At 35.7% G+C, this 22,265-nt stretch overlaps 2 protein-coding genes across 4 annotated transcripts; both read left to right on the top strand.

The window, feature by feature from the left end:
• Positions 1–764: 764 nt before the first annotated feature.
• LOC127444365 (T-cell surface glycoprotein CD5-like) lies at positions 765–9,026 on the top strand. Of its 3 annotated transcripts, none has more exons than XM_051703676.1 (7): positions 765–1,502; positions 2,027–2,094; positions 5,060–5,461; positions 6,898–7,017; positions 7,529–7,574; positions 7,666–7,734; positions 7,931–7,989. In XM_051703676.1, the coding sequence occupies exons 2-6, from the start codon at positions 2,043–2,045 to the stop codon at positions 7,688–7,690; spliced, it is 645 nt and encodes a 214-aa protein (XP_051559636.1). In that variant the 5' UTR covers positions 765–1,502; positions 2,027–2,042; the 3' UTR covers positions 7,691–7,734; positions 7,931–7,989. The 3 variants fall into 3 exon arrangements, with proteins under 3 accessions (XP_051559636.1, XP_051559634.1, XP_051559633.1); XM_051703674.1 differs by having other exon boundaries at positions 766–1,502; positions 2,043–2,094; positions 7,529–7,570; positions 7,931–9,026; XM_051703673.1 differs by having other exon boundaries at positions 767–1,502; positions 7,529–7,570; positions 7,931–9,025.
• tmem132a (transmembrane protein 132A) lies at positions 8,772–21,375 on the top strand. Its single transcript, XM_051703672.1, has 13 exons — positions 8,772–8,817; positions 12,557–12,588; positions 12,823–12,910; positions 13,189–13,403; positions 13,566–13,772; positions 15,415–15,923; positions 16,032–16,178; positions 16,723–16,918; positions 18,400–18,543; positions 18,667–18,869; positions 19,010–19,235; positions 19,382–19,573; positions 19,653–21,375. Exons 3-13 carry the CDS (start codon positions 12,829–12,831, stop codon positions 20,439–20,441), a joined length of 2,910 nt encoding a protein of 969 aa, XP_051559632.1. The 5' UTR covers positions 8,772–8,817; positions 12,557–12,588; positions 12,823–12,828; the 3' UTR covers positions 20,442–21,375.
• The last annotated feature ends 890 nt before the right edge of the window (positions 21,376–22,265 follow it).

Genomic DNA, 22,265 nt, shown 5'->3' on the forward strand with positions numbered 1-22,265 from the left:
TTTAAATCCGTGTTTAAAGGGATAGTTGATAATTAAAATTATCATCATTTACTCACCCTCTTGCCATCCCAGATGTGTATAACTTACTTTCTTCTACTGAACACAAATGAAGATTTTTAGAAGAATATCTCAGCTCTGTAGGTCCTCACAATGCAAGTGAATAGTGGCCGGAACTTTGAAGCTCTACAAATCCCATAAAGGCAGCATAAAAGTAATCCATATGACTCCAGTGGTTAAATCTATATCTTCAGAAGCGATATGATAGGTGGGGGTGAGAAACAGATCAATATTTAAGTATTTTTAATTTTTTAATTTTTTTTACCTTTTTTTTTTTTTTTAATTTTGTTTTTAATTTTTTTCCAAAGGCCAATAGCAATATCTAGAGAGCAGGGTGGCTCTCTATACATATAATACAATAAGTAAGTCTACAGATTTGGAGCTGATGGAAGACAGTGCTAACACTACTGACAATCAGCCAAGCTGGTACAGTTATTGGCTGAAAAAAAAACAAAAAAAAACATCAGATATATTGATCGTATCTGTAATATTTGTTATTATTGTAATTGTTACTGGTTCTTGACATGTTTTTTCCTGAATATAAAGGATAACAAAGTGCTCTTTACTTTTGACTCATTGACTCACTTTTGAAAGCTGTTTAAACTCTGCATATTGAATCATAGATGAGAGTTTCAAAAGGGTGTTTAGGGTTTTTTTTTTCTTTTTTTTTTACAGGTAGAAAAACCAGCCTTTACGGGTCTTTCTTGAACTCTACGATATGGTAAACCAACCCCGGCGACAGTTGAGAAAGACCGAGAGAGTGAGGGAGGTAGAGAGGTGGCTGGGAAAAACTGAATGAAAAAAAGATATGAGAAACATTGAAATGAAAGGATAAATGTGGATATTGGTGGTTTTCTGAGTCCTATACCCTTCATGTTTCGCCCCGGTGCGTACAGTTGATACTTTCGAGCATGATTAATCATCTCTGCATGTCTCAAATGAGCGTTTTTAGTGTGCCATTCACCAAAATAGACTAGCTCAGTCCCTTTATGCAAAAAAAAAAAAAAAAAAGGTTTTATTATGGATATGCAGATTTTTGCTGCATTATTATTTACCCCAACACCAAGCCATCCATAAGCTAATTTTATTTTGTAAAGTTTTTTTATTATTTCATATATATAAAATGTTGGGGGAAAACAACAGAAATAATGGGAAAACATTTGAAACTGAATATATAACTATTTATTTTACCATTTCTTCATCCACCTACATACACCGACATCTTTTTTTCCTTTGTGTGTTGCTCTCTTTGAAGTGAGGAAGCAGTGCAATGTGCAATCAAATACAAAACACTTTAGATTAAAAGACGCCCTGTATGTGGAGTGAGAAAGAGGATGGGGCGGAGAAATGAAGATAGTAGATTCACACACTTCTGCTTATTTCCTTTAACTTAATTTTTCTCGTCACTTTGCTCTACATATTTGTTCTTTTCAGCCACAACCAAGGTAAGATCTGATAATATATTGTTAAAAAGCTAGTTAGAAGTCATGTTGTTTCCAGTAAAATTAAAGTTGTATTTCATAGACTGTTGATGCAATGTTTCAAATTCTTTGAGGATGAAAGTCTTTGGAACACTGTCGCAGCAGAAGTGAAGATTAGACCTGGAGACATAGTTTAAAATGCCTGAAATAATGAGTCCAGTTTGCATCAAGGAAATTTACTACTGTGTGTCATTATAAGTTTTGTTTTGTGATGGTACATGACAAACATGGTACGATGTTTGAAATCTGAATTCTGAATTGAATTCTGATTAACAATCATGTGGGCCTATAGACCAAGCATTTTGTTATAGTCATGGATATATTTTACTGAGAACTGAAGAGAAATACAAAAGCAAACATTATCATTGGGCCATTGCCTCTAAATATGACAAAAAGCATTGACTTGTTGTGTACCGAAGGTCATTCATTTGACCTCAAGGAAGGCCTATTATCAGACTGAAATGTTGAATAAATCTCTAACTGTGTAGCACAACTCTCTACCAGATGGAAAAATCTCTGCTGTTGACTCTTACGGTGCTCCTGCTCCTTGGTGTTCGTAAGTGAAGTGTTTATTCTTTCCATAGATTCATTGTTCAGATCCTATGCTAATGAGATGAATTATCTGTCCCTGAACACATATAACTTTGAATGAAATATCAGAAGTCACTTTTTAACAGTCAAGTACCTGTTATTATTCATGGTAGAATGCGGATATAGGGTATGATTTTGTCCCATCAGATTTAACAGTTCTCTTGAAAGGCAAAACAGAACAAGGAAAAACACTTAATAGTTCCTATAATAAGTTGGTAAATCAGATGTTTTGAGTCTATACGAGCCTTTTTAATGCAAAATGCTGTGTTTGATAAAATAATATCAATAATGAATATCACCACTACAACTTTAGGGCCTTTAGGGATGCATAACAAAATGAGTGCATTTGTCAACAGCATACAGATAAAATATACAGTATTATATATTTGCATACACATACTCTTAACTCCATGTTTGCATGAATTCAGTGTTAACGCCATTATTTGCTTTGATTTTTGCAAAGTAATGTTTATAGGTTCAGACTATGGGTGAAACTTTTCCTTGTAGGACTATCACAATAATCCACATTTATTTATTGTTCATGAATGAATTAATAAAATACATGTTTTAGAGACTTTGTCCTCTTGTTTAATAGATAAACCATGTGTGATATTATTATATAACATCACTAAGAGAAGAACCATGGTGTTATTTTTAAATTTTGTATAATTTATATGTTTTAACACAAGTTATGCTAGAATACTATACTTTTATCGCAATGTTGGCTTCACTGCGCATAAATCTGGCTTCATAAATCAACACGATCACACGCAAGAATCTATGAGCGATTACATTATATATTGTTAAAGGGGAAGCTCATGTCAGATGATATCTTTCAGCCCATAGTCTGAAAAATAACTAATTCTCAATTATCCAATTAAAATGCAATAGATCATTTTGTTTGGCAAAATCAAGAAATGGTAAACAAAACAGCCGGAAACCATTTTCAAAGGAAAGAGTTACAGTATATATTGTTTTAAATCATTTAACCAATTTAACCAGAGCAACAATGGATGAGCTTTAATATTTTTGCTCTCCATCAAAAATAAATGAACAGTAAATGTTTCATTAATAGGGGTCCTTTTAGAAATATGAATTTATGAAAACCATATAAGTTGTCTTTTTTACTAAATATTACTTATGTCCTGTTTTTCTCATTTTACCTGCAATTTCAAATCCAAATATACTTTTGAGAATTCATGTTGTTTTGAATAAACAAAGTCATAGTACATTATTTTTTTTAAGTCTGTGACCACTAGTGAAATTTGTCTATTTTGAATTGTTATAAATTTTTACAAATATTTTTAATACAATTTTTCATTACAAGATATGTTATCAGCATAACAATTTTAGTGAAAAATTAACAGGAATTTTAGAGTTTCTTAGTATGGTGTGTCTCCCCTGGCATGGATTCCACAAGGTTGTGCAAATTCTGATCCATGTTATCCCAGCATGATTTGAGAATTTTCCAAAGAGCATCTTGCGTGCTTCAGTTAAAGCAAGGAAATCTGAGTACAAATGTCAATGTCACGAATCCCAGATTTTCAATATGGTCTCATTTGGTCCCCTCTGTTCACTGTAAAAAAATTTCCATGTACTTCAACTTAAAGACTTAAGTTTAACTGCTGCCTTAAAGTTTTAAGTTAAATCAACATGGCTTTACAAATCATTTCAACACATTATTTTACATTTAGTTTAGAAAACAGTCTAAATGTGCAATAATGAGTTGAAATGATCTGTAAAACCACACTGATTTAACTTAAAACTTTAAAGCAGCAGTTTTTAAGTTAAAGTAGATGTGTGTTTTCCATCAAGTGTAATGTTTTCCATCATTATTATAATTTTGGTGATTTATTTTCAATCTGTGATAATTCTATTAATCCAAATGACAGATCTGATAAGGATCTGAACATCCATCTATGCTTGCAATGCCGCGCAATGGGCATAATGCAACATGCAGTCAAATGTGCAAAATGTGTGTGATTGCCTTCGAGCATTTTGCAAAAAGTGCAAGAGTGTAATGAGTGCAAATGATCCAGTCTTCTGCACTGTGATCATATTAAAATGACAAAGCATTTTACCTGTAGAGGCCAGTGCCCAGTTTCAACAAACCCATAAGTCATAATTATAAGCTTATGATAACTAAGGGTTTTTTCTTAACTTAAGTGGTGTGATGCAACTGGCTGCAGCAACTTTTGTGCTAAACTAATGGCAGGGTACAGCTGTGTGAAGGCAAAATATAAAATGCTGTAATTAGTACACATTTTGCCAAAATTGAGTTTTAACCAAAATACAGTCTCTTAAACCAGGGTGTTTCAAACTGGGTTCCGGGGACCCCCAGGGGGCTGCAAGGGAGTGCTAGGGGGCCTGCACAAATTTGGACATTATTTGATTACTTTATTGTATTGACAGCCATAGTAAGAAATAAAAATACAAAATAAATTGGCATTTAATTTAATATATAATGAAAAAAAAAAAACATCTTATTTGTAAGAAATAAGTGTTGTAATTCACTGTTCTCTGTAAAGCTTATTTTAATTCATATTTATTGTTTTATTGTATACATTTACAATTTTATTTATATAGCGCTTTTCACAATAAATATAAATATTTAAAATAAAATATTTTTTAAATTTAACTGAAAATTGTTCTCTTCGAGTACATCCAACATTACTCCAGCACAAGAAAGATACACTGTCAATTTAATAAGTAAATATTTTCCAAAGAATATTTAAATTAATTTTTTGGCTTTAGTACAATGACAGTATAAAATCCAGTTAAGTTTGCAAACAAGACGTCTTTATAATATCATGTTTACCACTTTTCTCACACTGGTTTGTAAGCTTTATAATTTATTGATTTATGTGGAGAAGAATAATCCAGCAATGTCATTTCAGTAACATGAAAGTATAAATGATTTTTCCTTACAGGAGAAGGAATCACCTCCACTACAACAGAAAACAGCTCCCTAACCGTTTCAGTCCCATCAACCATTAATCCTCCTGCTGCACCCACATCCTGTGCCCAATCGAGCCCATGCAAGAACATCACCCAATTTATCACTCTGCCTCCAGTTCTTGCCCTGCTGAAGATATACTGGAAGCAGGATAGTCCGTGTGAGGGTAATTTGTATCTCTCTTCACAAATGCGTTCGGCTCCATTGTGCTTCAACAGTCACATGGCAAGCAAATGGTGGAGTGAACTGTGTAAGGACAGAAGATGTGGAGTCTTGCAGGGCTTCAAACCCACTAGAGAAACTAAAGGTTATCTGCTCACGAGTAATATGACAGTGAGCTACGCTTCCTGTTTGGGTGTGTTAATCACTTGCCAAGGTATGTGTGTTTATGTACTTACAGTATACCATACAATGTCAAAATGCAGTTACTACACTAACATTGAAATGGAGAAAATGGCTTCAAATTGTTCAGCCAAATTATAATAGAGTCTCACTCTGTTTTCTCAATCTGAGTGTAGTTCATCTGTCTGTCGCAGAACAGATCGCTGATTTTGGTAATAACACTGTTTTTTGCCTTTGGGCAGTATACTTTGGGGACGGAATTGTCCCCAAAAGTGAACTAAATTTGACAAAACCTCCCTTTAGGGACATTCAGGGACGTCCTCAATTGTACAATTGATTCATAAATATATTACAGTATTAAAAATACTGTTTTTAAAATGCAAAAAATGCAGATAGTTTTATTTTAAGGGTAGGGTTTGGGTGTGGGTTAGGGTTAGTGTGTAGTAATTATAATTAGCTTCATAAAAAACTAGTACTGTCAGTTGATTAACATTTTTAATCACGATTAATCGCATAATCTTTCACAGTTAATCGCGATTAATCGCAGATTTTAAAAGTGCTGAAATTTGACTGTATATATACTTCTTTTCCTGTCAAAATGCATGTATTTCCTTTTTAGGAAAGAAAACAAAACAACATGTAACAATATTTACATTTACATTTATTCATTTGGCAGACGCTTTTATCCAAAGCGACTTACAAAAGAGGAAAACAAAAGCGAATCATCTTAAGGAGACAGTGGTATGAAAAGTGCCACACTACAAAGTTTCACTAGCATCAGAATAGTATTAAAAGTGCAAAAAGAATTTTTTTTTTAATGACTGGTTAAGTGCTCATGGAAAAGATGTGTTTTTAGTCGTTTTTTTGAAGACAGAGAGTGAGTCAGCTTCACGGATGGAGTTGGGAAGGTCATTCCACCATCGTGGTATGATGAAGCTGAAAGTCTGGGAAAGTGTTTTGGTGCCTCTTTGTGTTGGTACAAGGCGACGTTCCTTAGCCGACTGCAGGCTTCTAGTGGGCGCGTAGCTCTGCATAAATGATTTTAGGTATGCTGGAGCAGACCCAGTGACTGTTCTGTATGCCAGCATCAGAGCCTTGAATTTGATACGTGCATACGTGCAATATAATGCTTCATTAACATTTTCCAAACAAAGCCTTCCACAGTATAAAGATAGAAATGCACTAAAATTGCATAAAGTTTCCCTCCTAACCAGAGTTTATGCTGTTAAGTTATGCTTTATTAATGGCAAATGCATTAATCGCGATTTAAGATAGCTCTAATAAAAACAGTAGAAGTCTATGGTAATGCCTCCATTTCAATGTATGTAAACTAAGCAAACTAGATTACACAAATCTGTATGTTTGGCCTGTTTCTGTTGATTTTTTCTTATCAAGTTTCTGGCAATATAACACAGCTAATGTGACTTGTGCATTTTAAATAATGGAACATTTTCTCTCATGTTCTCTCAGATACTCATGGAACAGAGTTGGCTGCTTACAAAGCAGTAACTGGCATATTAATTTTCTTGATCCTGGGTGTTATACTGCTTCAGTTTAGCCGGCCGACATACAAAGCCATCCGCAAAAGATGTGAGTCAGTGATACAAACTTGATGCAAGTTTGAAACCTCACATTAAATGGGTAGTTGACAAATAGTGGGTTCATGGACCCTTTATTCATCAACATAAAGGTTTTAGGTTAAAATTGAATAAATATATAAGGGGAAAATGTATGAATGCCTTTATACCTTCATTAGTTCAATTCAAAATGGTCCTATGGTGTGACTTATGAATTTTTAAAAGTACAAAAATTCCTTCATCTTTTTAAATATGAGATAATAAAAGCTGCATGCATACTACTTATAAAAGAATTAGCAAAATACTATGTTTTAATTGGAGTATAGCACATCACACTGCAGGATATGTCAACTTTCCATAAGGTATTTCATATCCTAGATTAAGATTTACTGTGTGTGTGTGGTTTATTAAAAATTGTTTTATATGTAATGCTCAATTTATATGTAATGCTCAGTTTCCTGTCCTTTAAAACCCAAAGTTAAATTCGGTTTCTAATTTGAAAATTTTTACCTGGTTTGATGCAGTTTCACAAAAACGGCAGAATCGATGGATCGGCCCGACTCAGAGTGAGTGAGTCATTTCACACACATTAACAGACACATGACTGGGTTGAATGAAAGGGTTCAGTCTTTTATTTTTATTTGTTATTTCTTTTCTTAAGTGTCCTATCACAGAGGTCAAGCTAGCAGTAACCCAAACAACAATACATTAAAGAGGCAGTCCTTTCCTGGTGAGTTCTCTCTCTCTCTCTCTCTCTCTCTCTGTTCTAGACACTCCATTAATCTCTCGCCCTCATGCACCCACATTTATTCATTTTGTAATAAATTACATAATGATAAACTGAATGTATTGATGTATTGGTCTTTTCATTCAGCCTGCTCATGCGAACACACTGGTACCCATTCTCATTTGTTCTGTGTTGTCAGGTTTGGAAAGGCTGACAGTAAACCCTAGCAGAGAGCCCTCATCTAACAGAAACAGTGACTATGACTCATATGGTTACAACTGAAGGCCTGTACCACACAAGATCTAACCGATCTGTACGCAGAGCTTAGACGTTTAGACGTCAGTCTCATCTACTATAGCCTTATGCTATAAGGCTTCAGTTGGTTTTGAGCTGCCATTCAGCAAGTCTTGTGATTTGTAAATATGTTTGAGAAGTACAGTTATGGAATTGGTTCCATTAGTAGAAAGTCTAACTGGTCTCAACAACAAAAGCAATTACTTTGTAATACATAGCAGGATTCAGTTTATTTTTTCGTAATAGCATTGCTGTGTACAAAGAGCAGTTATTAACTAAAGGAGGTTTTTCTACCTGATCTGACCCTTTAAAATTACTTTCACTGGTGTAAATTAAAGTAGTCAGGCTTATTCAGTCATATTACAGTGAATTATCACTTAATTTAGATGTTTCCACATGAAGCACAATTTTTAGGTCATCCAAAACATTTTTACAGTGTATTTTTGATGTTGTTTTGTAAATAGCCAGAAACCAATTGGGATTTTGCTCTTGTAAGATATGTAGTGATAGACTTGATCAAAAACTAGATGAACTGGTGGAAAATGTGGCTTTTTTGTGGTTGATTTGGTTCATGAAAATTATTCATTAAACCATGATTTTCAGATTTTAAAAGATAATCATTTCCAATTTTCTTTTGATTGTACAGTATCAGTGAGTGAAGATTCTGTGTAGAATTGGAGTGAAATGAGTTGAACACTATATGCTAAACACATTAGCATGGTTGTGTTTGTGTTTTGAAGAGATTTCTACTGATTAAAGATCTGAGGTGGCAAAGATGGGAGCGATTTAAAGGTGATATTGGAAGAGGGAATGCGGTGTGAATGCACAATTTTGCAGCAATGTGGTTTCCTGTCGTAATAGTTTTAACTTCCTGTTCCTGTGTTATTTCTGTTGTTCATGCTCTAAATATACTGTAGACGCACTGTGCTCATTACATTCTTTTCAGTTTCTTTGCCAACTCTTTTGTCTTTTCCTCCTTCCCCACCTCCCCCCCCCACCCCCTCCTCCTCCTCCTCCTCTCTCTCTCTCTCTCTCTCTCTCTCTCTGACCCAGTTGAAATGTAACTTTTTAATACTGCTCTCACAGATTTGGTTTTAATATCACAACAGCTCTGGCAGCTTAAAATCTTATGCCTCCTTTGACGAAGGGTAGCTAAGTGAACCTTGAAATCCCTAGTAGGTTTAAGCCTAAATCAGTCTTTATGTCTTTGTTTATGCATGCACCAGTGTTATTTTTGTTAACAAAAAAAATAAAAAAATTAAAAAAAATACTAAATGGTAACATTTTCGTTAACTGAAATACACTTTAAAACATAAAAAATAATTGGAAAAAATTTAAACTACATTTTCATGACTCCAAAATTAATTCAAATAGAAACTACCACAAATTAATTTCAGTTTTAGTTTTTTTAAACACAGCATGCTATAAAATTTGAAACCTTTACAACCCGCATTTATTAAACATGAAAATGCCACTAGATTGCAATAAAGCCTTGAGAAATTTAACAGCGTAAAATTATATCAGTTTACGCATTAACTTTGGCAGTTTCCTAAAATGCAAAAACTTAAGAAAATCATATATATATATATATATATATATATATAAACTGAATTTAAACTAGAAAAGAAACTCTGAAAATACAATGAAACTAATGAAAGCTAAATGAAATTGGAAGAAAATAAATTATATTAAAATATTATATAAATTAAAATAACATTAAATATCAATTCAAAATATATTTTAAAGTATATAAAACTATATACAGTACTTGAATAAACTATACAACTATTAAAACCCTGGAATGCAAAACAGTAAAAAAAAAAATTTCATGAACAGTTACAGTAGTCCTGAATCTGTGCATATTTGTTTCTGCATAAGAGACAAATATGCAGCCGAGGACACGCAACAACAGCAGTTTTTGTGTGTTTGCATGTGTGGGTGGATAAGTGTTGTCTCATCCTCAGGTCAGAGTAAAGGCTTAAATTTGTAGTTTAAATGAGGTTCCAGCAGAGAACAATGACAGATGACAACAGATTACATGCACAGATTAACAGAGAGACCACACTGGCAAAAAAAAATCTAGTGCATTTATCCGTTATCCCTCTTTCTCATCATTGCAATTCATTTGTGACACTGATATCAAACCTGCTTGTTACCTGCATACAGTGCACATTCTTTTTTCACATGAATCTCTCCTACTCTCATAGTTAGACTGCAAACAGTTGTATTTCTAAAAAAAAAAAAAGTTTGTGTGTATGTGTGTGCATGTACATACTTTGCTGTAGTTTGTGAACTAAACTTTCCCCAAAAGTGAGGCAAATCTGACAAAACCTCCCTTTAGGGACATTCAAGGATGTTCTAAATAAAAAAAAAAAATAAATAAAAAAAAAGAGGATTTATAAATAATTAAAATACTGAAAATCTAAAAATGCAGATAGTTTTCTTTTAGGGGTAGGGTTAGGGTGTGGGTTAAGGTTAGTCTGTAGTCATGATAATTAGCTTTATATAAAAATAATGCGTTTTGACTGTGTGCATGTGAAACACAATGTGTGTGTGTGTGTGTGTGAGAGAGAGAGAGCATGTGTGTAAAGAGAAGACTAACTGTAAAGTGTGGAGTTTATAAAATATAATGTTAATGGTTGAGTCTAAGCCTTTTGCCACTGGGAAATTGTGTCTAAGCTCCTTCCGGAGTCCTATTATGTACATTAGAGAGAGAGAGAGAGAGAGAAAACCTAAATACATCCACTACATAAGCTTTGCTGTAGTATGTTTTACAGTTCATAAAATTATCCAAAAAGAAGTGTTGTTAAAATAAAACAATAATGTTTTTAAAGAATTTAATTAATTAATATTATTAATAAAAATAATAAATAAACAAAATATTTGCTGAATTTTTTTTTTTTTGTAAAAATGATTAATTATTAATGCCCTAAGAGAGAAATGTTTTATCATTATTTATTTGAGAAAAATATAAATTGAGCAAATATCAGGAGTATTTCTAGAAGCATATCAGTGAAAAAATTCCACTGATTTTTTATTTATGATATGATTATGAGAGGATAAAGTAGTAGGAGAGATAATGAATGGGAATGAAAAGAAAAGAAAGAGTTAATATGATATATTTACAGGGTTAATAAGGATAGAGGTTATCAGTGGTCAAAGAAAAAGTGAAAGAGAAAGAGAGAAAGTGAGAGGTAGATGAAATGGAAAAAGAGACTGTGCTGTGATTAAATACTTTTAGTTTTTTCAAATGCATAAACTCCCTTTTGATAATAGGTTTTTGCCTTTAATGCCTTTCTAAACTATTTACCCTCCATGCAATAATCATTAAGCCACTGAAATTAAACATTAAAATGACTGTGATCCCACTAGCTTTAATGTATATTCAGAAATATTAAAGGGAAAATTCACCCAAAAATGAAAATTCTCTGATTATTTACTCACCCTCATAGCATCTCAGATCTTCTGCTGAACACAAATTAAGATTTTTTTGAAAAATATCTCAGCTCTGTAGGTCCTCACAATGTAGGTGAATGGTGGCCAGAACTTTGAAGGTCCAAAAAAGCACATAAAGGCAGCATAAAAGTAATCCAATTGTTTAATCCATGTCTTGGTGAGAAACAGATCAATATTTAAGTCCTTTTTTTACTATAAATATCCACTTTCACATTCTTCTTCTTTTGTTTTTGGCGATTCACATTCTGAAGCATATCACCACCTACTGGGCAGGGAGGGGAATTTATAGTAATAATATTTATAGGACTTAAATATTGATCTGTTTCTCACCCACACCTATCATATCACTTCAGAAGACATGGATTAAACCACTGGAGTTATATGGATTTGCATCACTTGCATTGTTTGGAACTATAGAGCAGAAGATTCTTCTAAAAATCTTTGTTTGTGTTCAGCAGAAGAAAGAAAGTCATACACATCTGGGATGGCATGGGGTTGAGAAAATGATGAGAATTTACATTTTTGGGTGAACTATCCCTTTAAGACATTGTTGATTTGTGACAACATACATTTGGGTTGTTTTTATGCTGGCAAACAAAAATGCAGAGAGAAAGATTAAGATGGGATAGGAAGTTCAGATTTAAAAGTTTCTTGGAAGAAAGTCAACAATCCTTGGGCAGACAGAATGTCAGAGAAAAGAAGAGAGGACAAAAGGGGGGAGGGGGAGAGCAGAGGGAAAGAGGAAGAGGGAGGATTATTTACTGTTTTAAATGAATAAATCTGTATTGTGTGAATCTGGCACACTAAGCGGGGCAGAGAGAGAGAAAGCAAACAGTGCAGAGCTACATAACAAAAAATACAAAAAAGAACCTACTGAATGGTGATTTCAGAATCAATTAGAAACGTCTGAAATCCTTAAAAAAAGAAGGGTGGATTCAAGAGGAGACATACAGTTGTGCAAGCCTTTTACTGAAGATGGACTGATGGCACTCTGTGACCAAAATGCTACTGAAGAAATAAAATTGCACACTGGACTGAGCATGTCAGTGAGAGGAGAGTGATATTTTAATTTCAGTTTCGAACATCCAAAAGAACCTAATCACTGAGGCAAGTATCAAACTTTTGGAAAGAGTGATCAAAGTGCATTTCTAAAATGTTTAATAACTTTTATGTTTGGTTTTGAAGGCTTGCAAATTATACATTAAACATAACTTAAATTACCAGTAAAATGTCACCACTCTTGTGATTGCTTTTTATGATTATGATGGGGTGAATATTTCATTAGATCAATTTATTATGATTTAATATTGAACCCATGCAGAATATGTTGATGTGTTATAGGGTGTTATGGATGTGTTGAGTCTTTCTGGACTCAAATGGAAGTCTTCATCTATGAGGCTGGTAATCCTTAACTTATTCATAGTTCTCTGTAAGTTGGATTTATTTTTATATTACACACTTTATGTCCTTTTACACTGAGATTACTTCTCGCTTTGAATGACATTAAATATTCTGGATTGCACTAGCAAATAATGGACTGCTCAAGTTTCTTAGACCAGTCTGAATTGAATTTAAAAGTAATTTTAATTTTAAAATCACCTCTGATGTATCTTGCAGTAAGTTTAGGGTTAATCTGGATCTGACAAAACAATGCAACAATTCTTACTAACATCACAAACTCTCCTTTTTTCTTAACTCAATTAAAAGCCCATGGACAGACACCCGCCTCCCCATCCCTCCCAGTCCGGGTCACTGTCCCCTCACCATGGCAGTCTCTCCCCCTGTCTCAGGCTGATCTGGGCCTTCTCTTCACCAACTCTAGCCCCTTCTCTTCCACCCAGTCCCTGCTGCTCATGCCTCCATCTGATTCTGCCTTCAAACCTCTTCTCCGTGCTGCATTTGGTTCTTACACTGTCACACAGGTACAGCAATCTCTTGATTATGATGAAAGCCTTCACCTTAATCAATTGTTAAAGAGAAAGTAATCTCTTTAACTTTTTCTAAATATAGATCTAAAAATAGATCTCTTTTTGGATCTATTTTTGTACTTTTTTACATAAATATGATTTTTTTTTCTTCTTTAGGCGATGCCTGAGCCCATTCCTCCTTTATTCCCATCTCTAACTGCATCACTCCTTTCTAAAACTGTTGTGAAAGAGAAAGAGGGTGACATAGAAAGGTTTAAAGTGCAAGTGCTGTTTCATATGAGGGGTGATGCAAACAGAGGAATGTGTGTTAACCTCCATGCTTTCAAACAGACAGAGGAACAGAAAGCCTCCTGCATCACTCAGGTATAGATAAAAGATACCTATAAGAGATATTTAACAGAATATCCATTCTGTTACAGTATGATTAACCATCCACTTTTGTTGTATGGAAAAAAGCAGCTATGGACATTCTGTTACAGTAATGTTTCTAGTTCAGTACAAGTTAAGCTCAATCGACAGCATTTGTTGCATAATGATGATTACCACAAAACATTATTTCGACTCGTCCCTTGTTCATTTAAAAAAAAAAAAGAGAGAGAGAGAGAGCGAGCAATTTTATCACCATAAAATCATTCTAACACGTATAATGTTTACATCTTGTGGTTAAACTTTTGAAATATTGTGTATTTTAACATTTATGGACTGGCCCCATTCACTTCCATTGTAAGTGCCTCACTGTAACCCAGATTGTTTTTTTTTATTTTTTATAAATAAACAAGGGACGAGTCAAAATTATTTATTGTGGTTATAATTAATGCCACAAATGCTGTCAATTGAGCTTAACTTTTATTGAACCTGAACAAGGTTTTGAATGAGTAAATTTTAACTATGAGTTAACTATCACTTTAAAGATGCCATGGTTAGCTGGATCAGGCACAACTTTATGGGATCTGAATTCTATAAAGTAGAGAGCCAAAACACACACACACACACACACACACACACACACACACAACAACAACAACAACAACAACAACAAAAACAAAACAAGGAATAGTTCACCCAAAGATGAAAATTCTCTCATTTACTCACCCTCATGCCATCCCAGATATGTATGACTTTCTTTCTTCTGCAGAACAAGAATATCCCAGCTCTGTAGGTCCATACAATGAAAGTCAAAATGGTCCAAAACTTTGAAGCTCAAAACGCACATAAAGGCAGCATAAAAGTAATTCATAAGACTCCAGGGGATAAATCCATGTTTTCAGAAGTGATGTGATAGGTGTGGGTGAGAAACAGGTCAATATTTAAGTGATTTTTTTACTATAAATCTCCACTTTCAAACAGCCCTCCTGACCTCTCTTCTCTCCTAAGAGTTCTTCTTCTTTAATTTTTGGCGATTCTCATTTTTCATGCGTATAGCCATCTATTGGGAGGGAGGAGCATTGATAGTAAAAAAGGACTTAAATATCAATCTGTTTCTCACCCACACTTATCATATCGCTTCAGAAGACATGAATTAAACCACTGGAGACTTATGGATTACTTTTATGCTGCCTTTATGTGCTTTTTGGACCTTCAAAGTTTTGGACCCTGTTGATTTGCATTGTGAATCATACAGAGCTGAAATATTCTTATAAAAAATTTTGTTTGAGTTCGGCAGAAGAAAGAAAGTCATACACATCTGGGATGGCTTGAGGGCAGGGCCGTAGCAAGGTAATCTGGGCCCCCTGACTGTACATTGCTCTGGGCCCCTTTCCTATTAAAAAATACAGTTTAGAATTTGTTGTGGGACCCCCTGGACATTTGGGCCCCTAGAATCATTACCACCTTTCACCCCACTAGCTACGGCCCTGCTTGAGGGTGAGTAAATGATGAGAGTATTTTCATTTTTGGGTGAACTATCCCTTCAATAGTGCTTGCAGTATTTCCCTGCAGATACAAAATGTAAAAATTCTAACTGTTCCTCTGAATCCACTTACTATTTTTTCATTTATTTTCACAGCCACCTTTTGGGTTGTGTGTGGTCACTCTGACACTTCCAAAAGACTGGTTTATGTCTAACCAGAACATCAAGCCAAACCTGGATCTGATTTTTAAGCAACACCACTTCAGCAGACACCGCTCTCGAAACCGTGGGAAAAGGCATCAGTATATGCCAAGAGGACTCGCGGCCAATTCTGGATTCTTAACTGATAAAATTCAGCTCTACTGCTCTTCCTTCGGCGTTGTGTCCAATCTTAAAGTTGGGCCCCCTAGGTGTGTGGAGGAGGAATTACAGCAGTCACAGAGAAAGTTGTACTACATTGGACCTGTGGGACTTGAAGATCAGAGGACAGAGATAAACAAGACCAAACAGAGTTCTGCATGTTTAGATGGAAGGGCAGAAGAGAAAGTATGGTTGGATTCCAATGTGCTAATTCTCTCCAGCAAAGGGCCTGTGCGTACTGGACAGCCAATCAGAGTGTCCATAAACCTAAGGGCAAATTTTAGTGGGGAGTCAATAATCATTAGGTAACATTAAAATGTTAATGTTATTATGACATTACATAAATAATTACTTAAATAATCACATCATATTGTTTATAGTATTTTTCCAATTTTTGTCTTTTTTACCTGCAGACTCAAAGTGGAGAAAGGGTTTCTTGAGATCCGCCCTACCACAAACTCTTACCTATGGACTGTCAATGTAGAGAGGACAATGGGTTCTAAACATGATATAATTTCCATCATCAGCCATAGGGTATCCACTTCTCCAGACAACACTGGGTAAATGGAAAAACTGATTTTTATCTATTTGTGTTAATTTTGAAATATGGATCTAGATTATATTACAGATTGTTTGGCTCTCACGTAGCAAGACCTCTGACTAAAACAGCAAAAAGTCTGGGGTTTATTGCTGCTTAAACTGGCCCACTTAGACAGGAGGAGCCATCGAAATAACATTAAATAACATTAAAACTTGGCAAATCCGGTGCCAATTTAATCCCACTCGGTTTCCAGACAGACTGATAAAAAAGTCCTGTGTGCTTTTACTTATGGAAGTTCCATCAAACCAGCCTATCAGATTGGCACTCCGTGGATTGAGCAAATGTTTTCCAGTTTTGTGTGCAATATGCATCAGATGGTTAGTGCACATGTGCCCTCTGAGGCTGAGACTATGCTTACCTTAACACAAAAGACATTTGTACAGTTTGGATGCCATTATCCTGTGTCAGAGATCACAAACCTTAAAGCATGTTATAAGCATAATGTGTCATCCATTGTTCTATCTGACTCTTCTCTATGTCTCTCCTTCTTTCTCCTGGTCCAGCTCCTCTGCTCTAAATCAGTTAGCCTGTCTTACACTTGAAGCTTTACACAGAAGCTTTGGAGTAGCGATGACTGTCACTGTTAGCTGGTGGGTGGAGTACTCTACTCGCAAGTCTGTGGTATCACCACACAGGGCAGTCAAAAGCTTTTTCTCCTTTACTGACAGAGAAGTGGTGGGCATTGCTCCCATCACAGAGGTAAATCACAAAGTTATTGGCTATTTCAATAAGAATACAGTGAGTTATCAGAGATCATCACAATACCATTTATGTCATCAGTTTAGTGGATATTCTACATTTCAAAGTTTAATCATTAGCAAATTAAAGGTTAGGCCAATACATTGTTCATAATCCTCCTAATAATTTTCCCACTCACCCTCATGTTATTCCTAACCTGTATGACTTTCTTTCCTCAGTGGAACGCAAAATGAGATGTTAGGCAGTGTGTCTCAGTCACTGCTAACTTTCAATGAAAGTGAGGCTAGCATTCTGCATTTATGTTCCATAGCGGAAAGAAAGTCATACAGGTTTGATACAACATGAAGGTGAGAAAATTATACAGAATTTTTATTTTTGTATGAACTATCACTGTAAGTATTGATGATCAAGAAGAACATGGTCCCTACGTCCACATTTATCCGGATACATTGGAAAACAGCGTTTTCGAAATGCACTCCGTCCACATTGCTATTTTCAAGTGTTTTTCCAAAAGTTTCTTGTCCACATTGAAGCGTACAAAAATGCTAAAATCCCCTTACTGCACATGCAAAACAAGCGTAAGTGGCCCTGCATCATTTCCATGTACTGTTTGAAACATGGTCCCTACGTCCACATTTATCCAGATACATTGGAAAACAGCGTTTTTGTTTTCGAAATGCACTCCGTCCACACTGCTATTTTCAAGTGTTTTACCAAAAGTGTCTTCTCCACATTGAAGTGTACGAAAATGCTAAAATCCTCTTACTGCGCATGCAAAACAAGCGTAAGTGGCCCTGCGTCATTTCCATTTTGTAGAGCCGAGGAGGGCGGGGCCGGGCTGGAATGAGACACACCCGGTCCCCAATCAGCCTGATGGGGCGCGCGAGGGATAAAGGCGGCCGGGGACGACAGTTCGAGAGAGAGAGAATGACAGACAGCTGTACTGTGTGTTTATAGTTGTGTGTTTTGTTTAAGTTATTTATTAAATTATTATTTAAGTTGTCAAGCCGGTTCTCGCCTCCTCCTTTCCACTGAACCCCCTTACACATGTGCTGTTTGAAATGCAGTGATCCACTGCCGGACAGCAATTCCGAGTAAACTTCCAGTAGTCTTTGAAGAAATGCAATATAAAAGGTTGTACAAAGTAACATTTATCTTTAACAATGCTATCAAAGTGAATATCAGGCACAACAACGGCACTACAACATGGGCTTCAATGGATCACATGACTGCGTCACATGACAACAAATACATCATCGTTTTCAGATATCTCTGTTTTACCTGTCCACACTACAACGCGAAGACAGCATATTCAAATTTATCCACTTAGGAGAGCGTTTTCGAAAAGCTAAATTTTCGCTGGGCAAAAACGCTGTCTCAGTGTGGACGGTAGGCCAAAAAGTAGTGAAAATGATGCGTTTTCAAACGAAAACGTATTAGTGTATGGCCTAAGGAGCTCCTACTATTCCTTTCATTGGCAGAGCAACACTATCATCAACACAGCCATCTTAACAAGCCAGCCTGTGTCACTTCCTGTCGTTGTCCTAGCAGTGGGCAAAAATGGCAAAGTATCAGATGTGACCTCAGCAGTGAAATGTCATTCCACCAATGAAGATATTGTCAAGGTACAAAGATTTTTGAGAAGGTTTGATCTAATGCATGAAATAAGGAAACCAGCATCTTATATTGTTCCACATCTTCTCAATTGTTTACTCTTTCATTAAGCTCTTTTACATGTCACCTGACAGGTATCTCATGATTGCTCTGTACTCTTTGTGGACGGGAGTGAATCTGGAATGGGCAGCATCTGTGTGGAGGTGGAATTTTCTTTGGGCATGTTCAGTGGCTCTTTATGCTTATCTGTCTGGGCTCCGGTAGTTCCTCTGCGTGTATCTCTCTCAGACACTGTCCTAAGTCCCATCGGTGGCTGGAGCTACTACAGTGAGAGCGGGTATGCAATAGCATTATTCTGCAGTCTGTTCAAATAGTGCACTACTCAATTCAACTCTAAAGCTGTCTTAAGAATTAATGGCATTGATCCCAAGTTAATTGACATATTTCTTTCTTTCTTTGGGTTTTTCAATGTCTTAGGTGTATGCCAGTTTATCAGAGATCCACAATACAGATCTTGGCACAATTCAGTGCCCAATCAGCAATGCAAGGTGGCCAACCAACTTACATGCTTGGATCGCCAGATTGGTTCGTGGATGTGACTGAACTTGTTCGAGACTGGCTCAGGATAGAAAACCCACGTATTGCGGCTCTAGATAAGAACAGACATCTAGTTGGCTTGAAGCCTGGAATTACATCATTATATGTTAGTATCTGAATTTAATTTTGGATCTAATTTTGATGTGGATTTGAACATTAGCATTTCAAGTATGGACCTTATGCTGTTGTACAGCACTGGGTCTTTCTTGGTTCCTCAAACCCATTATTGATGTGTATCTTTATTTTTACAAGGTGATATCAAGTCAGTGGGATGGTGTACTTGGAAGTGCTGATGTAACTGTGACCTCTGATCCTGTCAGTCCTGCTGACCTCTCTGTACAGTTGGTGGGAGGGCTTGGCCTGTCAATCAATTCCAGCCCATCTCATCCTTCCATTGTCACAGCAACAGTTAATGCTCACAACACACTGTACAATCATGGGCAAGTAGGTACACTGAGTGCTAACATTTTAACAGCAGTGTCTAGTACCTTCTATTCCCCATTCCTTTCATTATTTTTATTAGGAAGCATCTGTCAGCGTTTGGATCCAGTTTGGTGATGACACCGCCACATTGGTATCTGCCTTCAGTGGGATCCCCTATTCTCTCCGCCTTTCCTCTTTGGCTGAGTCTGTGGTTGCTGTGACACCTGCTCCATTCCAGCGCATCTTAGCACAAGGTGATGGTGGAGGGCCTCTTGTGAAAGCAGAGCTGCTGGTTTCCACCTGTGAACCAGTGTCTAACCATGTTGAATTGGAAACAATCCAAGAGGGAAGCAAAATGAGAAGACTGGCTAAAGGCTCTGGCTGGATAAGGGTGAACCTGAACATGGACTTTTGGCCAATAGGGAGTGAGGAATCCAACTCTGAGATGCTTGATGTGACTGATATGCTTGTTAACTCCAACAAGGATCTGTACAAAAATGTTGAAGTCGAGAAAATTCCAGTAAATTTCACTGGTGACTATGATGTTGGTGTTGGAAATGATATGTTCAAACGAAATGACTTGGAGCAGGCAGTTTTAATCCCCAACCATGAAGAGAGTGCAGTGTACTTCTCTCCTGGGGTGGAAAAAGAGAGGAAGAAGGTGAAAACCATTGAAAGACGAGAAGTCGAGATTGGTATCGGAGCTGTGCTTTCTCTTCTCTGTCTCTCCTCTTTCCTTTTCCTGGTCAACTGCCTGCCATGTGCACTTAGAGAAAAAAGGACCAGACGAAGACAAGAGGGAAATGTAAAAGACACTGTGGAGGATGATGAGGAAACTGGAGAAGAGCAAGAAGAGAATGAGGTAGAGGGAAGTGGTAATGGGAAATGATGGCAGAGATGGAGGAGAAAGTACAGGATTTTTGTGTACAGGATTCAGTTATTACATTTTGTTCATATCCTGCAAAAAGTCAATAAACATCTGTATTTATGGTCACAGATTTGTGGTCTTGCCCATCAGCAAGAGCAGCAATTTTAGGTAAGATGTGAAGAGAGTTAAGGAAATATATATAATCTTAAATTATTTTTAGTAATTGTTTGTTATTTTTGTTGTTGTTAAAGGATTAGTTCACCCCAAAATGAAAATTCAGTCATTGTTTACTCACCCCTGTGTTGTATAATCCCATATGACTTTCTTTCTTTCTTTTTCTTAACACAATGGGAGACATTGTGAAAAAATGTTGTGCTCAGTGATGTCATACAGTGGCAGTTTATGGTGACCACCTCTTCAAGCTTCAAAAGGACTCAAAAGTATAATTCAGAAGTCTAATAAATTATTGTGACTCATATCTTATTCTGAAGGAATATGATAAAGTTTGCTGAGAAACAAACCGAATCTTATGTATTATTTAGTGAAAATCTTCAACAACCATTGATCTCCTGAGCGTGTTCATTAGACAGCCTGCACAAGAGCTTTAGTATGAAGGTAAAATAGTGCCTAAATGATTTGCATGCACAGAGTGAGATTTGTGAAAGTGTAAATCAAATTGCAAGTGAAATTTGTTTTGCGTGTGCACAGAACGTTTTGTAAAGGTGTAAATCAAGTTGCAAGCGTAAGAAAAAAATTATTAGCAATACTTTTATGGTTTGCATAAGTGTAATTCATGTGTTGTGAATATGTAATTTCATATTAACACAAAGTAAATGTGGTCTGTACTGTTCTGACTTCCTTTTTTTTTTTTTGTGCTTACACTTTTGGCACTGTTTTTGAGCCTAAACATGGGCAAAAACATTGCAAACCTGCAATCAGCGATATGCAAGCAAAGAAAGGGTTTAAAGAACAGCAAAACGGATTCACCATGTAGAATCAGACTGTATGTGTAAAATAAAATACTGCAAACGTGTAACTGACTTTTGTGTTATAAATATTTTCCAGAAATAATCTGATATATACTGTTCTGTTTTCACTTTTGTTGTGCTCACACTTTTGGCACAAATTTCTCACTGAAAAGGGTTTTACAAGCGTGAGGGGGAAGGCGTGTCTACCTGCTTCTAGTAACTAATCAAATGAGGTGTTCCTTGACCAGTTTACTCTGATCTGATTGGTTAAACAACGTGACAGACAGCTTCTTTGTCATAAGTCTCAGCGCCATTCCTCTGGGTATCTCTCCTCTCTTAAATATTAAACTTAAATATTAATAGAGTACATACATGTTATTTTATTGTGAGAGTAAAGTTGAACCGACACAGTTTATTGATATAAATATGATTCTCAATCTGGTGTTCAAATGTTTCTTCTTGTTGCTGTTCATTTTTTAAATTATATTTTAATTATATTATCATTGGCATGGCAAATGGGTGGATGGATGGATGGAAATTGCTGGTATCATAGAACTTATTCTAGAAAAGAAAATTATTATATATTATATTTTATATAAGTAAACTCTATTTATCTATCTTTTCAGAGAATTTCATTTTATATGGCTTACTTTATTAATTTATTTTCTAGCGTGAGTTCTATGATTACTGCTAATTCCATCTATTCATCAAAATGTCTTGCCAATGATAATTAAAAGTAAATATAATACAAATAATGAACAGCAACAAGGAAGAAACATTTGAACACCAAATTGAGAATCATATTTATATCAATAAACGGTATCGGTTCAACTTTACTCTCACAATAAAAGAACGTGTATGTATTAATATTTCAGTT

The sequence above is a fragment of the Myxocyprinus asiaticus genome, chromosome 7 (genome assembly GCF_019703515.2).
Source record: "Myxocyprinus asiaticus isolate MX2 ecotype Aquarium Trade chromosome 7, UBuf_Myxa_2, whole genome shotgun sequence".
In the NCBI taxonomy this organism is placed as follows: Eukaryota; Metazoa; Chordata; class Actinopteri; order Cypriniformes; family Catostomidae; genus Myxocyprinus; species Myxocyprinus asiaticus.

What these genes read in the sequence shown, in the direction of transcription:
- tmem132a (XM_051703672.1), top strand. Translation starts at nt 12,829, where the DNA reads ATGGATGTGTTGAGTCTTTCTGGACTCAAATGGAAGTCTTCATCTATG. An exon ending in GGGGAGTCAATAATCATTAG is followed by an intron (nt 15,924 to 16,031) that starts GTAACATTAAAA and finishes TTTTACCTGCAG; the next exon opens with ACTCAAAGTGGAGAAAGGGT. An exon ending in CTGGAATTACATCATTATAT is followed by an intron (nt 19,236 to 19,381) that starts GTTAGTATCTGA and finishes TATTTTTACAAG; the next exon opens with GTGATATCAAGTCAGTGGGA.
- LOC127444365 (XM_051703674.1), top strand. Translation starts at nt 2,043, where the DNA reads ATGGAAAAATCTCTGCTGTTGACTCTTACGGTGCTCCTGCTCCTTGGT. An exon ending in ATGGATCGGCCCGACTCAGA is followed by an intron (nt 7,571 to 7,665) that starts GTGAGTGAGTCA and finishes TCTTTTCTTAAG; the next exon opens with TGTCCTATCACAGAGGTCAA. An exon ending in AAAGAGGCAGTCCTTTCCTG is followed by an intron (nt 7,735 to 7,930) that starts GTGAGTTCTCTC and finishes CTGTGTTGTCAG; the next exon opens with GTTTGGAAAGGCTGACAGTA.